The sequence below is a fragment of the Fistularia commersonii genome, chromosome 33 (genome assembly GCF_037954325.1).
Source record: "Fistularia commersonii isolate RoL2024-O1a breed Wild chromosome 33, RoL_Fcom_v1.0, whole genome shotgun sequence".
NCBI lineage: Eukaryota > Metazoa > Chordata > Actinopteri > Syngnathiformes > Fistulariidae > Fistularia > Fistularia commersonii.
In genome coordinates, this window is record NC_141316.1 from 4,085,293 (window position 1) to 4,102,764 (window position 17,472).

A 17,472-nucleotide genomic window follows, 5' to 3' on the forward strand; every position below is an offset into this window, starting at 1 on the left:
ATGATCTGCTTTGCCTTTTTTTGGCAGTCTTTGTCCGCATTGTATGTTTCCTCCAAAGGTGACAGTTGAGTGAAACAAGAGTCAATAGCACATTAGGAGTGGACATGAGATAATAAAGAGAAAGGGCTAACCAAGGGCTCTGATCAATAGGCCTGATCAGGGAATAACGAGGCCATTGCTGCACTTCATTAGTTAGCACTTGACTGACTCTCTTGATATTCCATTGAAAACCTCGATGCAATGCAATACGGCTGCTGCCGACCTACTCTCTTTCCAAGGCTGCAGCTCCAAGTATCTCCTATTGAGATCAATTCATCTTTATGTACGGTTCTAAAATGTGTTACTTCCCAATTGATCCAAGCGTTAAGTTACGTACGATTTTGTTGGTATTTCCGAATCAGGAATGTACCTATAATTTAGGCCGTTATGGCATTTACGCTGGGTAAAGTAGAATTATTGGAAAAAAAATGACTCATAGAAATAGCTCTCTTTCTGGCAAATGTTTTCATGTATATTTCAAACGTGTTATATTTTACTCGCTCTCGACCTACTTAATGTCTCTTAACAATGGAGTGGGTTTATGCATGGCAAGCAATGTGTCAGTCTCATCTTGTAATACAGATTTGTTCAATCAGGATCTTCTTCCTCCTCACTTAAATCCTGCTCTGGAGTTAATCTTCTCTTTACTTGTCGGTAACAAGATATCAAAACCAGGTATAGGGTTTGATGCGTCTGGGGAACAAAAAAGGAGATCGACCAACCGGCGAGAAAACATTTGGTGCTGGAATTGCTTATTTGCTGGAGTCCTTCAGCAAAGCCTTTGACAATAATGCGAGTCTTAGAATACAGGCATTTTTCCTTTCCAAATTATGGCCCAAAATTTATGGCTGCACTGGATCTCTTTGGAAATTGTGAACTTCATAAATGTTCTTTTAAATCTGTCGACTAAATTTGAAGCAAAATGAGAGAAAAATTAGAAAAGCAAATGCACATGAACAAATAGGAAGCATTAGAAATGTAAATCGGTGTGTTCATCATTGAATGACAGCTGCTCGCTGGCTCACTTCCTCAGATCGCAAACTCAAAGCAAACTTATTCAGCATCACGACGTCCCCACATCTTTATTCCTTGCATATGAAAAAACCCTGAGTCAATTACCGTCCCTAGTTGCGTCAGCGTGCATTGTAAGTTTCGACAGACACCCTGAAGTGAAAAGGCGAATGAAGGTGGTGAACGGACAACAGACAACCCCTTTTAGTACAGACCCAGACTGACGAAGAACAGTGGAAGCGATCTGGTCCATTTGTAATTTAAAAAAGGATAAGGATACGGATAAGGAGATGCTGGTAGGAGGAAAGCCAGCATCAGCTTCATATAATCATCACACAGGTGACAAATCACCCATAATGAATACAGATGCTCTCATGTCGAACAGATGGGTCAGTCAGCGTGTTTAATATGAAATGAATGCAAATCAAATGCCATCGCCTTTGCACATCCGCTACGTTTCAGAGACCGGTAGCATCTTTGCCAAGATGCAGCTGCAACAACATACTCAAACACTTTATGGTGGGTTCTCCATAATTTCTTACTTTTCTTTTTTTGTGCGCAGGTGGGGTAGAGCAAGAAGCAACCTTGCATCACACCTGCTTATATATTCTATCCTCCACCTGCACATCCCTACAAGAGAACAAGTAGGGCAATAAGTAGCAGATGTGTTTCCACAGTGCAAACAGTGGGTGCAATTAAACATCCCAGGAAGATAGAAATAGAGAATGGAGGGAGGAGAGGAGGGCTGCTAAGTTGCAGGGATGTTGAGGGACTAAAAACTGAAGCATTTTGCCGTGTTCTTACTTTGCGTGTGCTTCTAATTTTGGTGTCTCCGTCAACCTTGCCGGATAAATTCCTCTACGTTCCCTTCGCTTTAACCTACAGGCGTCCTTCCTCCCCAGCCCTTCAAAACTTTTCTTTGCTCACAGATCCGTTGCTAAAGGAGCAAACAACTCTTAGTCCATGAATTAAGGTATTGTCCAAACATAATAGACATGTCTTGAAGAATGGTAATTATGGGGTGAGTTAATTGGCCATGGTCGGCCCTGTCAGAAATGAGGCATGGTGGCCCAAAACGCACATTAACTACCCAGTGGAAGCCTCGGGGGGGTAATTACATTATCAACAAGTGAGGGATGAGCTCAAAGAACAAGATGACAGGGGTCAACAGCAAGGGAACGTTAAGTAATAAAAAAACAAAAAAACAACAGTTGGCTGACTAACCTCGAGATGGCGCAACGTCGGCCAAGATTCTGGCAGATACAGTTAATGCTCATGCAAAGACAGGGGTGGGTTGAGAGATTTTGAACGGGAACTTGTGGTTGGTGTCATTTCATATAAGAGTTGTTTTTGATAACAGCGGTTTTAACCTCTGGCTTTTTCACACTGGCAAGCTGTGAGCCATGTAGCTGCAGGTCTGATGCGTAGCTTTTGAGTGTGTGTATGCACACACAAATGCACATAAAAAAAAAAAAAAGGCCCGAAATCCATCAATGTATCTCCGACGAGGTGCGGCCTTTCTCACCAAAGCCCTCCGGCCGATTAGAAGGCAGACGCATTCCAATAATCCCATACAAACTCCTCAAACTGTCAGAAGCTCAAAAGTTGGCTACCTAAGTGAGACGCTGTCAGGAGTTTTTACACTGTGAGCACATAAATGGTTGTCGATTGATTATTACTCACAGGTCAGCGGCAGCATTTCCGATGCCTCCTGTGTGATCCCAAACCCTCCCCACTCCCCACAGACCCCTCTGTGCTGCCAGAGGCAAAAACACAGACAAGCTCATATTTAATTTATACGCTCTGCAAGTGTGAGCCTGCCACAATCGAACTGTGATGGCAGAAAGCTGAAATTGAAACTAACAAAACATTATTTTACTCTATGGATTGCAAAACTGAATCGGACACTTTTTTTTCCACCATTTTTCTTTATAGCTTTAGGTGTTTTGGTAGTATTAAAAATGCAGTTACATATAATTGCATGGCCTCTCGCTTATTTTCTTTTTTTACATGATTTTTTTATTGATTGTTTCAACACTAACAGAGCAAATATGTCTCTTTACTCTCTTGTAATGGTGCAGAAATAACAATGTGTTTAATTTTCCTAGTTAAGAGACTCCTGGCCAAAGTGCAGCCTCTTTAAATTTTCCTAGGGTAAAGCTATAACACCTTTTTTATTTTATTTTTTTTTTTTAATGGAGAAAGTACATGGTAATTGGAGCAGTCTTTTGTTTCGGAATAGTAGAATTGTATGGACACTTTCCCGGTATAAGCAGCTTAAAATTTAACGGTAACTTTATGATTGTCATCCTACATACCGTACAGTATGTGCTGACTCAACCAAGAAACTGCCTTTCCACTCACAAAGGCGGCTGGTAATTTTCTTTATTTATACTTTGTACATATTTAAGGTTATAATCCAAAGTCTTTCATTTTGGAATATAATGGTACATGTATTAACATCAGCAGAATTTTTAACTGAGACCTCAGAATTTTTCATTTGAAAATACTGCGGTATAAAGGGCTGCATTGAGATTGCCCACTCCTTGAAAAGCCCCCATTAAAATGATGAATTATGAATCATTTAAAACTTGCAGGTTTTACAGAAGAAAAAAGCTTGTCGAACCTTGTCACTGGTATCATTAGAGTATTCAATTTTGATACAGTATACTGGTTTTCCTAAGTTATTTGCATTCAGACAAGTACGACAATTGGAGAATATCCATCCATCCATCCACCCTCTTTTGCTTATCCTGCACTCAGAGTCGTATATAAAGAAACAACCATTCACTCACTCACTCACTCACTCACTCACTCACTCACTCACTCACTCACTCACTCACTCATTTGGGGCAATTTTCCAAATTTTTATCCAATTAAGCTGCATGTTTTTGGACTGTGGGTGGAAACTGGAGAACCTGGACGAAACCCACGCAGACACGGGGAGAACATGCGAACTCCCCTTCTCAGATTCAAACCAGGGTCCTTTGTGCTGTGAGGCATTTTTTTAGCATCTTAATTTGATGTATTTCACGAGACATTACTTGAAGTAGATCGCAGTAGGTGTGAGACAAAATTCATGTTACTGTCTTATGGAAGATAATCATAAATGGCATTTGTATACTAAATGGATGCATTATTTGATAATGTCAATGAAACATGTATATCTCAAGCACTGCAGCATCAGTCTACACATTAAACTATTATTTTTGTATAGTACTGAAACATTAATGATGAAATTAATGCAGCCCCTATTTCATACTATGACACTTTGGTTTTGATGCTTGTAGTTACAACTGAACCTTAAAAACACATCATTTAGAAACAATTTAGGAACTAAAATGGCAATGAAGCTATTTGGGACGCACCCAAGACATTCGCTAATGACATGCAAGCTGACCGCACGTCATAAAATTGAAATGTTTCACTTTTGGTTTCCCTTGTCTGTTGGTAAGACATTTGGCACCTCAGCTGTGCTGCCAAGCACTTCCCTTTGTCTTTTCCTGTCTTGCTTAGTCCTCTAGGCCTGCCTTCGGTATGTCTGACTAATCCTATTTCTCCTGCTGTCATTTTGAATTTTCGTCAAACTGATGATGAGACTTCCCAGGGAAATCCCTGCCCTTTGCTCCCTGGAATATTCTCACCAAACTGAAAAATTATCCCGTTTCCTCCAGTAATCGTCGCATATTTTCTAATCTGACTTTAAAACCTTCCCCTGTTCAACATTAATACAGTCTCGTCCCTGCTGCCCTCTGGGGATTAAACAGGGCAGAGCACACGGCTGAGAGATTTCGACAGGATCAGCAGCGGTTAGGATCAGGTGCTCTGTTTGAGTGTTCAACTTGTCACACTTGTAAGAGATCTAATTTACAAAGCAAGCGCATTCTCTGGAGGCTAATTAAAATTTTACTCTCATGGGTTTAGAATGAGGTCGTTTTTTTTCAGCTTATTAAGTACCAAATTACATTACAAATCATGAAATATTTTGTGCTCCATAAACCCTGAAGGGAAATCTGAAACTAAAGGAGGGCACCATGGAAACTATGACTAGCACCCCGGAAACCACCAATCGAGACTGGAAATTTAGCAAATTCTGTTTGACAAGACATTTTACAAATGAACCTCCTGCATTCCGCTGGGTTCGTTTTGGGGTATTATGTTTTGAGCTCACAATGACTTATTTATAAAATGCAAAGTCACTGTAGTTTAGTGTGAGTAGTCCCACGATTGTGTCTGCATAGTTTTGTAATACCATGTCCCCAAATGGAGATTACGGACTTAATATTTTCTTGAACAATATCGCCAGCGCTGATCTTTAACTTTACCTTGGATTCCCTTGGAGGATGAATTTGCTGCACAAATGTCATTTAGATACCTTCCCTTGAATTAACGTGCCGCACAAATAAATTGCTCTCACACGAGAGATGAGAACGTTCTGGCAAAATTCAAGACAATCCTCCAAGTTGTCTCATTGCAGAATCACCCCCTCCAAAAATACCCAGCTTTGAGTACATATTCCATATGACGTAGAATATAAACATGAATGCTTCTAACCATTCATAATCTACTCCTCCAGCTGGCCATTAGCAACGGATGCAGCAAACTTTTGAACTCATAAATTGGATATATTTCTGTGAAAATCCCCCCAAAGAGCTGTAGTAGCTCACTATTTTTCTAAGTGCCAGGGCAGCTGCTTAAGAGATGAACTGGACATTTTACATATTCCCTTTTCTTTGTGGTGCAGTGAAGCACTAGTTAGACTCTAAACAAATGATCAAATGATCAATTTAAAACAAATGATCAAAACACAAATAACACTACAGGTCTCACGCATATTTGCATGATCCGAATTGTGTTTTGGTCAGTTATAATTGATAATCTTAGCAGCATGTTACATTTCAGCAAGATGGTCCCTCGTTTGATTCTGACAAGTGACATCTCTATGTTGTATTTGTATGATGTCCATGTGTCTGGTTGGGACTCAAACCGTTTTTTCCGTTCTCCTTCCACAATCCAAAAATATGCAGTGGGTTCATCAGAGATCAATTTACCTTGGTGTGTGAATGAGAGATGGAAGAAGGTGACTCAGGTGATCTCTTTAACATGGAGGTAAAAAGAAATATTTTTAGCAACAAACAACTGGAGATTATTAACTCGCTGACTGCACTGGATAACATTGGCACACTGATATTTGTTGGAACGATGACACAGCCTTAACGGTCCAATGATTGTCAATTTTCTCTTGACCAAGTTCAGAAACAAATATTTGCAGATAAGCAGCTTTTAACAGCAGCCAGGCAGGTGCTGAGTTTATGTGCAACCAACCCATCCATGTTTAATGGCGTGTATAGCAGCACATCATCAGCATAGCAGTGGAAGCTGGTTTGAAATGAGCCTAGAATCAGACCAAGCAGTATCTTGGTCTGATCCAAGCGTTTGTTTTCATGGAGTGAAAACAACGATGGGACTAGAACAGAACCTTGTGGTACCCTGTGTCTCAGAGGAGGAAGCTCTGAGAAGGTATTATTAAACAGAACACTAAGAAGTCTCTCAAAAGATGTAAATTATACTACTGGAAGACTTGAACTTGACATGCCAAAAAAAGTGCTCCAGTCTGTGAAATAATACAATGCTCATGTGAAAGTCTTCTCATAATTTAACTTTATTTTGGTGCGATATTATCAATTATATGCTAAATTTTAGATTTTTTGTACAAGCACAGTATACTTTGAAAGTGTGCATAAAACTGCAGAATGGTTAACCTTGTCCCTTAATAACAAAATTTGCATTCAATGCAGATGTAAAGCAAACATTTAGAAACTCTTCACATTGCACAGCCGGACAACGTCAAGCAAGTAAGTCAATCGTCTTATTTTGTCGAGAGATTGGTCAAGTTCAGAAAAATATTTTTTGCTGCTCTCCTCTGAAACCGTAATAAGTATTCAGTAGAGGGCAAAGCCTCACCTTCAGGTGTCGAGACATCAAGCATGCAGCTGTGAGCCCAGTCAAGCGTGAAAACACACACAAGCAAAAGGCTCAGCACACACAACCACAGTGGGTTTTTTTTGATTCACGAAAAAACAATGAATGTAAAGCACTACTCTGATATAAAGCTGTCTCTGCCAGGGACAGTCAGTACAAACCTTGCTTCCATTCCCTATAAATAGTGATTGTAACACCAGCTCACACTGACAATAACCAATGAATACACATCAAAATAAGTGACTGTGCAATCTTGTTTCAACACACACATACATTTGAAAAGCTTCCAAATAGTGTGTGTGATATTTTGAAAAGCCACAATGAATCATTAAATAAAAAAACATGTATACCCGGGTGCTCTGTTAATGGCTTTTTGGTGTATGAATTTAACGCTGGCAACTACTGTTTGCATTCTAAGTCACACATCTGAAAATGTGGGCTTGTAAATTCCAGCATCACTCACCGTAACGGCCTCAAGGTTCTTAGTAGCCTCAGGACTCGGAGCATGCCCAAGATCTTTGTACCGGAGTTGGAAATGAAAGACACCAGGATGTCAATGACCGATATCATCACCAGCATCCCGTCCAGAATGTTCCAGCTGCTCCTCAGGTAGGCTTTGTCACCGAAGCACCAACCCAAAGCAGCAATCTGGGCACAAACAAAACGCAGAGATATGCACTTTGTTTTTCTCATGGGAGAATGGTCTTGTTTGGATATATTAATGATGAAATATTAATCCAATATGTTAGAATAAATACATTGCTTATTGAAGATATATTTGGTTGTGTTTGGTATCTCACCATCTTGAATGTTTAATATCTTATATTCACAGTTTATTTACTTTTCAGAGATTGTTTATTTGCAGCTTAGCAGCGGAGTTCCTAGAAGCCGCAAGCTTTCCACCATTTACAGTTCAACAAGTACCACTTTTCTTTTATTCAAATGTAATTTGCATTCCAGAAATTGATTTTTTTTCCCTTTTTTTTTACCTGAAATTTATTCAATCAGGCTAAACAGGCCATCTTTTCCTTTATTTTATTGCATATTTCATGCATTTCTAAACACCTACTGCAGCTGAATCAGGAGAGGGAGGAAAATTGATAAAATGTATCATTTACATTTCTTTGCGCACATCAATGTGTATCAGTGCACGTTACAGGAAATATGTGTATGAGAATTAGAAATGATGATTAACACTGCAGTGACAGTTCAGACAGAGTCTGCCAACTTACTCATTTGTGTAACTGGATTTCAGCCTACGAAAGCAACCGTCGACTTAAAGGAATTTTACATTATGTTTTTGAAAATAAAATAAAAAGATGCCTTTTGGATCGGTATACGGAGATGAGAATAGAATCTGCGTCACCACAACTGAGTGACTCAAAGACCTAAAAAGCATGAGCTGCTCACATCTGTATGCAAGATGATAAGAAAACAACTCTTAAGATGATTGCTTTGGAGTTTAGGTCAGATCAACTGACACTGCTTTCCTGTCTACAACAGTAACAGCAATCCAACAGTAAAACACTCATCTGGTTACCATAAAAATGTACTTGACATTTAATCAAAATTTTCAGAAAGTCTGCAGAAGAAAATACCAATCGATGCCTGATTCCATCCACTGCTTTAATGAAAATACTAGGAATTAAACTGTTGGGACAAGAGAATTTTCTGGGTCAGTCCTCTGTCTTGAAGAGCTAGCCATGGTATTTCAGTTTACACTAATTCAGTCCAGATAAAAACATGTTGATTGGCTACAGTTTACAATCCTGACAGCATATTACTTTGTAATTCAAAGAAGGTAAACAGGTTTGTTTTTTTCCCCACCTGAAAAAATACCATCTGAATACCATCTTCATTTTCTTTTATATTCAAATATATATCAAATCTGGTCATCATGAAATCAAAATAAAATATCTCTGTGTCCTTTTTGGAAACATGAGGTGTTTATATCTTAAAAAATAGTTCAGTCTTCAATGTAAATTATTAGAAAGAAGTGTAAACGACTTAACAGCGATTCCTCTCATCACACAAGCTATCTTTAAGTCTTGTTTGAATCTAGGTTCAGTTGATACTCATAACAGTTTAGTCACTGGGATCTTTAAACTATTGAAGAGTTGGTGTTTTTAATGAATTGTCACAACATTACCCTGAAAAACAATGAAATAAGTAACTGATAAAACATATACAAATAAATGAATAAATAACTTACACAGTTCTGTTCAACAAATTGTGTTGTTTGCTGACATTTATCCTGGGTTATAAATCTCTTGGTGACACCTTTGGCATTTCAGTGAGACAAGCCACCTCTAATTTCCCTGGTTTCATCTTTAAAACTGCATCGTATCAAGTTACCACATTTTAAAATGCATCACTGGACTTTCAGTTTGATGAAATATTTATATTTTGCTGTTTGTCTACATTTAAAGACCTTGGTAGTTCTTCTGCCTCTGGCAACACCACATAAATCAATTAAATGAAATGAACGGATCAAAAGTTTTCCTGATGTTATCAAAGAAAAGAAAACACTAAAATCCCTTGGCTACAGAGTAAGGACGATCATTACACAAAGAATCAGTGATTGTGTGTTTTTGGTTCTAGAAACATACACCATCATTGTGTGCCTTACAGGCACATGGACCATAAATGGACACAAAGGGTGCAAATGAGTGACAGCGATGAACTATCTTTCCCCTCTGCCTCCTCTTGCATTACCATTCACAACTGGCCCATTTGAATCCTGGCGAGACAGTACTCTGTCTAAATTTATAAAACAGCTCTGAGAGTGTGCATGCATATTTTGAGAGAGAGAGTGTGTGTGTGTGTCTATTTGGGTCCCAAGCTCCTTTTTTTCTCTTCTGTTCCCTTTCCCCCAGCTCATGTCTGTTTTCCTTTGTGTTTTGGGAGTTTACTACACACACGGGTATCTTTGCAGCTTTATACCTGAGTCATTTTGGGAATGCGGTTCGAGTTTCCATCGCTTACATTATCAGTGAGTACATTTGTTGTGTAGGTTTTTCAAGGCTGCTAATTTGAGACAGAACTGTTCTCCTAAAACTCATGACATACCTCATATTTTGTTACACATTAAGACACCTTGCAAAGATAGAAGTTACAGAAGACTGAATTACAGGATCATATAGAGACATACACTTTATACGGTCACGGTCAGCATCCCTTTTACCCAGATATCAAAATTTAGAGTAACTATGACACGATAAACCGCATTTTGGTTTTTCATCTTAAAACATGCAGGCAGGAGGTCTCAAAGAAGACCAAAGAGAAGATTTCTGGACGCAGTGAGAGAGGATATGAATGTAGTTGGTGTGAGAGAGGAGGATACAGAGAATGCGGTTAGATGGAGAAGGTTGATTCGCTGTGGTGACCCCTGAAGGGAAAAGCCGAAAAAGAAGATCTTGAAACATGCAGGAGAATTGATTGATCGATTGTGCAGAGATGTTGTGAATCAGTCGAGATACTAGGACTTACCTTGACAGTCATTTCAGCAACAAATATGGCGGTGAAGATGTAGTTGGACAATGTTAAGAAGATACGCTCCTGTAAGGCAAAAAGAAAAATACTAATTATTCCAAATCAGTATTTTGATGGATCATTTGTATTTCATATTGTTATGAATCAATATCTTTACTGTCTGTGTGCAGCGATAGGTGGTGGTGTTGACGGTGTTTGTGTGAGGGGTTGTTCTTATTGGGAGTTCTAAAAAAAAACAAAGGGGATTATTTCCCTAAAAGTTTTGAGATGCTTTTTTGATGGATGGATGGATGGATGGATGGATGTATAGATAGATCGAGTCTCGGTATTAGTTAGCATTCCTGCCCTCAGCCATTTGGGGGCTGAATGTTCCTCCTAAACCGATGCAAACTGGGCCTGTGTGTGAAACGCTGAATACTAAATTATCATTCTCCTTCATCTTATTATTATTATTAGTAGTAGTGGTAATCGTAGTAGTATCTACTTCAAGGTTACAAGGCAACAATGGAGTCTACCTTATTATTTTTGTACAATGTTTTTTTTTTTTCACAGTTTAAAAAGTCCAGTGTATTTACTTGTCATCCTCCAAAATATTTGATGAATGCATTGAGTTCCATGTCAAACATACATTTTAACAAAGCCTTAGGCCACGATGAAATATTTGTCTTAAAGCCATTTTTATCGAATAAAAATTGTGTAAAATAAGCTTTTAGATAGATGCAGCAGGACAGCGTGATGATATCACCATATAATGTACACAAAACTGCTCTCCAATGCTTCCCTGTTGCCTGGGGCAGCTGGCAAGCTGAAGGGAGACTGTTTACTAAGCTAAACACCAACTGAAGAGTGAAAACAAGAAGACTAGCAAGAATCAGATCCCTTCGTCTGCTGCTTATTTAACCTACTTCCCCACCATCTGGGAAGATGCGACCCTGGTTTAGGTGGCTGTCTTTCCCACGGCCCCTGGCATCCACTGCACATGCTCAGAGAAACATGAAATTACATATGCATAAACAGAACAACGTCAGTGCTGTGGTATGTTTTTTTAATTTTTTTTTTTTTTTTTTTTTTTGCAGGAACGGCATGCATGACAGCACTACAGATAATTGAGCTGAGCACGAGCTTAAGATCCAGCCATTGCTTACTGCAGCCGATATGTTAACATCACTTCCGTGCTTACTAAATGTGTGAATGTCAACTTTGTTGAGTCCTTCAATGTTTCTTTCGCTTTTGAATAACTTTTTAACATTAATATGAGTCATCGATTTCAGCTAAAAAGCAGCATTTCTGTATTATTTTGCAGACATGACAAACAAACCTGCATCTACTCATTGCATGTAATGCAGTCAGAAAATCTCAAATTACTTCGACAAGCTGGTCTGTATTGACTATACAAAGGAATTTTAATTTCTATAGTTTGCTTATCCCATCCTAATTGCAAAGAGATGCGGCCCAAGTCTCTGCTGAGCCTGAATATGTTTCCATTTTCTGGAGCAGAATTCTGTAATTATACTCAATTGTTCAATCTGTGAACAGAGAAAATGTCTAGAAAGTGTACTGATCTGCAAGGATTTTAGCAGTTTTTGGTTGTTATTTTTTTACCTATTTATTTATCTATTTTTTATTTTCTGGCCTGTAAAGAAAAAAAAAAAAGTTGTTTCATTATGTCACGTTGTCTTCCGATCACTGACTTAACTGCGTTTAACTGGCAACAGGAACCAAATGCAACTGATGGCATCAGGAAAACAAGGAATTCCTTAAGATAAAAGTAAAAGCTCTCGTTTTTGCATATGATTTCTTATCTATAATTGTAGTTTCCTTCTCAGCTTGAACTAGCATGCCTCAGTCAGCCATTATAACGTCAGCCAACAAGGCTCAGCAAAATGGTAGATCTTTATTCGTTGGACTGCTCTGAACATTTTGGAAACAATAACCACTACCTCACTTCCAGGAGGTAATCTGCAATCACCGCCTACAGGTTGTCCTTGCCAGCCCCGCTCACTGGTAGTCAAATCCTGTCTGACTTTTAAGGTACTAAAGATCCTATAACCATAACCATATAATGATAGCGGCAATTTGGAAAAGTAGATCCCTGTGCAGCAATTTGCCTGTGTACATAGAAAAAAAAAAAAAAAGGTCTCGCTTAATGCCACTTTTAATCATACGATTACAAACTTCCTGAATTCCTGGCTGACAGAAAGCGCAATCCACAGACTCTGGACGATGATGAAAGCTTTCCTGGAAGAGATATCCTTCGTATGTTGTACCGTCTCTCGGTCTTAATCTTGTCTGGAGCAGATGACGTGGATAACAAATACTTAGTTAGATTGTATTTTATACTGCTGAGGCTGCTATAATTCAATTTGGAGCTCTAGACGCTGATGTATTGTCCCCTTTCTCAATTAGGAAAAATAAAACATAATTGGTGGTATAATCACCCCCTATCATTTCCACCGGGCGACACAGAGATAGTATCCAGGCAACATCGAGCACCAATCCAAAACAACAACGGGTCACTGGCCAAATACAAAACTGCTTGACATAACTTCGAGGACGATAATCAAATTATTCATTCTGTAGGCTAGAATAAAAATCTTTGACTAGACAAAGTCTGCAAAGCATCCTAGGTGAGGTAACTCCCTGCGACAGAGTGTATTTGTTACTAACGGAGGAGCAATAAATGATACATGGTTGGTTGTTATATGGGGCTAAACCAAAATCAGGCAGTAGAAATCGATTCACAATCAGCTTCATTAATTCATAACACACACACAAATAAACATTACCATGAAATACCCGCCTAGTTAAATGAGATGCGGAGCGGAGAGACGCGGCCCAAAAACGTAATGACTGCTCATTTTCTTGTGGTTGGCTGTTTTCTGCGTCATGCACTTCATCTCATTTGAATAATGGCCTCATGGCTCAGACTGGACATGCACATGGGTACGTGATGTGCATTTGCGTGTGCGTGTTTGCACGTGTAGAGGTGAAAGAAGACATCATCTTATCAATATGTGTGTGTGAGAGAGAGAGCTCTCTGCTCTGATGAGACTGAATGGCGTTATGGGGCGGCTCCCATTTGTTAAATATCGCCTTTCCTGGACATTAGCCACGTACACTAGCCAAAAGATAATTGAATCAATTACGATGGCACCGTCTCCTCCGCATTTCAGCTGCAAACGCAGCAGAACAGAGCGAGCAGGACTGAAGCACAATTAAGCCTATTTGCCAAACACCTCGCCCAGCGAGGAGAAATAAATAAATAACCATAATAAAACACTGATAATGATTGTGTTTTTGTAAGTAGCAGCTGCTATTGCTGGAAGGAGGTAAAGATATGCAGTTCGATGTTTATGCGTGTGTGTCTCTGCAAACCAGCCAGCCAACCCTCCTCTATGTGAGATGGTGCATTAGCTCAGGGGCGATGATATGAAGGATGCAGGCTACACTTAACCAAAAACTATAGGCCTGCAAGCAGAAAGGGAGGATTTCCCTGCATACAGAATGTTATGCAACAATCCTCTTCAGACCAAAAACTCTCAAACTTTGCCTCTCAGGGCAACTGCATATTAAAGTGTTTTCAAAGTATACAATGCAAATATTTGTTGGGGTTACAAAAAAAGAGAAAAAGGAAACCTACGGCACTGGCGGGGTCGATGCGAGGCCTCTCCATGGCGATGGTGATGCAATTGAGGAATATGATGACTAACACCACATGGTCGAACATCTTGTGCGTAATGATTCTGTTACACAGGATACGAAACCTACAAGAAGATAAAATATAAATTATTACTGTTCCTCAGTGGAATGTTCTGCTCATACATACACACACACAGACATATACAGTATATATATATATATATATATATATATATACATATATATATATGTATACATATGTATACATATGTATTTACTTAGGGCAATTTTTAATCACCATTTTACTTCGTTGTGGATTCAGTGCATTTATGATGATGCGGTCAAGGACTTTAAGGGTCTTAAGTCATTTCATAAGATGAAGCACAGGCAGACATACTTTGTCACAGCCTCATTAAAAATACAGAGTACTTAGATACTTGTGGTCTTAATTCATGGCTCTGAGTCCTGTTTGCTGTGTAAAATATGACATATTTTACCGTCTTCAAGGCCATTCATTCAAATTTCCACTTCCACACGTAAATATGCCATCCAGTTCGACAGAGCTCGTCTTACGGACTGTAATTTGTAATGAACCGCTGTAGAATTAGGAGTCATTAATTATACCTGACTTTCATTAGCCGACATGAAAAGATACCCAGGCTTTTAGCTGGTGACAACAGAGCGAAAGAAAAAGAGGAAACACTACACGCAGCTCCGGGGGAGGGCGGGGGGATTAAACTGTACAACAAATCCACTTTGATGGCTCATATCGGTGTAAATGTTGAGCGAGGGACGGATATCGTGTGGCTCGGATCTGAATTTTCAGCTTTATTTGGCAATAGACTACTACTGTGTCAACACACGCCGAGCGTGTTTGACTGTGATGATTATTATTCATATAGCTAATTCCCCCTTGACATTTGCACTCCAGAGGTGCCTTGCTAAAGAATTCATGTGTTTGACTCATGCAGGCAAACATGGAGGATACAGTGCATCTGGTGCCATCTCTTGCTCTGTGGTTCTATGGGCCAATATCTGGCTGAGTGCTATAATGCAATGACTTCCAATTCATTCATGTAGAGACACACTGACACACAGACACACAGACACACACACACACGAAGCAAAGTGAACCATTGAGTCAGACCTGCAAAATATGACATTGTGATGTGTTTGTACAAAAAGATTTACCTGTCGAAATAAAGTCATTGATGTTGATTCCAAAAAGAGGACATATGGAGAATAATACAAAATACATATAGAGGGTAATACAAATACTATATATATACACTGCTCAAAAAAATAAAGGGAACACTTAAAAAACACACCCTAGACCTAAATGAATGAAATATTCTTATGAAATACTTTGCTCTTTACACAATTGAATGTGCTGACAACAAAATCACACAAAAATGATCAATGGAAATCAATTGTATCAACCATGGAGGAATCACATTCAAAATTAAAGTGTAAAAACAAACTCCAGGCTGATCCAACTTTGATGTAATATCCTTAAAGCAAGTCAAAATGAATCTGTGTTGCTTCCTGAGTGGACACTATGATTTCACAGAAGTGTGATTGACTTGGAGTTACATTGTGTTGTTCAAGTGTTCCCTTTATTTTTTTGAGCAGTATATATTATATTACATTATATTATATTATATTATATTATATTATATTATATTATATTATATTATATTATATATAATATGTATATATATTAGTCACACACACACACACACACACATATATATATATATGTATATATATATATATATATATAATATATTTAAATTATATTATATTATTATTGTCCATATCAAGGTGCTCTATGAATTCTAAAATGTCATTTCTGTAATAGAAAGTTATAAAACATCTTGATGAAATATCTATTTCAATAATGGTAGGTATTTGATGTGTTGAGATGACACCAGGAGGCAATTAGTCAGTGGAGACGAGCGAAACTTCTTCTACAGAGTAAAGAAAAAAAAAAACGCACAATGCAGAGAAAAGAGAGCGTAATTCAATATTATATTACAGGACACCGCAACTAGAACGGCATGAAGATTGCTGTGAAACCTCGAATTTCATTTCGCTCTGCGAGTCTGTCCGTCCCACTTCCATTAATTCACCCTACTGTTCCATCACTTTTGGAAATAGCAGGCAAACAACCAGTTGAATTGTGTGGCGTAGGATTGATATGAAGACTCTGCTTAGAAGCAGGGGTGCCTAATGATGCATTTCCAGAGCCATTTTTGAAATGATAAGATGAATACCGTCATAAAAGCAGCTTGAGCTACATGGACGGTTGGTTTAATTTAATGAACAAGAACACATGCAAGTCTTTTGCTGAGAAGAAACGTGTTTGATAGAGTTGAGAGAAACTTTGGTCGCAGCATGCTTTGTGTTTACATTAATTCAGAATAACCGCTGTTTTTGTTCCCTTTGTGTTCCGTCTCTTAATGTTTATTCTATGGCACATTCCTCTGCTTTGGTAATCTTAAATCGAATCACTTGTGACCACAGCAGTGTTTAATTTGTGGTCATTGTTAGGTTGCCCAGACTAACTTTCCATGGCGACTAAATCCAAGGACCCGGTTTACAGCACAATATAAATATATTCAAACCATCAATCAGATTGGATTTCCCATTTAAGTGTTAAGAGGTCTGATGCTTGAGTCTCCCTCCCTCTTTCCACAAATCACAATTCAACTTCAAATAGCACTGTAGTGTCATGAAACCTGTCGTCAGTTTTAGTCTGAGTCAGCTGAAAAAGACCTCAACTACGTCGGGGGATTTGTTGCAAGCTACTATACTGTTCATTTATATAATACTCCAACTGGACACACGTGCATTTGAGTTTATTGTTGTCAGGCTTTTTTAGTAAAATGAATCACCATCTGCCATCCATGACGCCCGTTTACATGAGAAACAGTCCAAAAAAAAGGACAGAGTATGCCAATCTTGAGTCGGTTGGCCAGGAGGTTTCATAAAAGTATAAACGCCCTCTGTATTTCTGATGGCTGAGAGACTTTGGATGATAAAGTTTAATGCAGGAACAAAAGTGGACACCAAGGGGAGGAGGAGAATTTGAATTAGGTGATTTGATGGAGTTTATAGATTTAATGGAGTGTTAAAGGGACTGAGATATACCGTAATGAATTTGAGAATTAACTACGGACTACTTTGTGAATATGAATCGCCAGTGCAGCCTATTTTTTAATTGATGTTGCCAAAGTTAACAGTCCCAAGCAAATTACAATGAAAGCTCCAAAAATGATTCTGGTGCATGCAAAAGTTTTGTCTAAA

The 17,472-nt window shown here is 38.7% G+C and overlaps 1 protein-coding gene across 11 annotated transcripts in view; it reads right to left on the reverse strand.

Annotated features, from left to right (window-relative positions):
* Positions 1-17,472, reverse strand: part of cacna1g (calcium channel, voltage-dependent, T type, alpha 1G subunit) — a 148,587-nt gene that overhangs the window by 39,689 nt on the left and 91,426 nt on the right. For all 11 annotated transcript variants that reach the window (XM_086141003.1, XM_086141002.1, XM_086141009.1 and 8 more), the window contains 3 exons: positions 14,165-14,288; positions 10,522-10,590; positions 7,496-7,680 (listed from right to left, as the gene is read on the reverse strand). In XM_086141003.1, the coding sequence (XP_085997129.1) occupies positions 7,496-7,680; positions 10,522-10,590; positions 14,165-14,288 (378 nt within the window). The remainder of the gene's footprint in view (positions 1-7,495; positions 7,681-10,521; positions 10,591-14,164; positions 14,289-17,472) is intronic.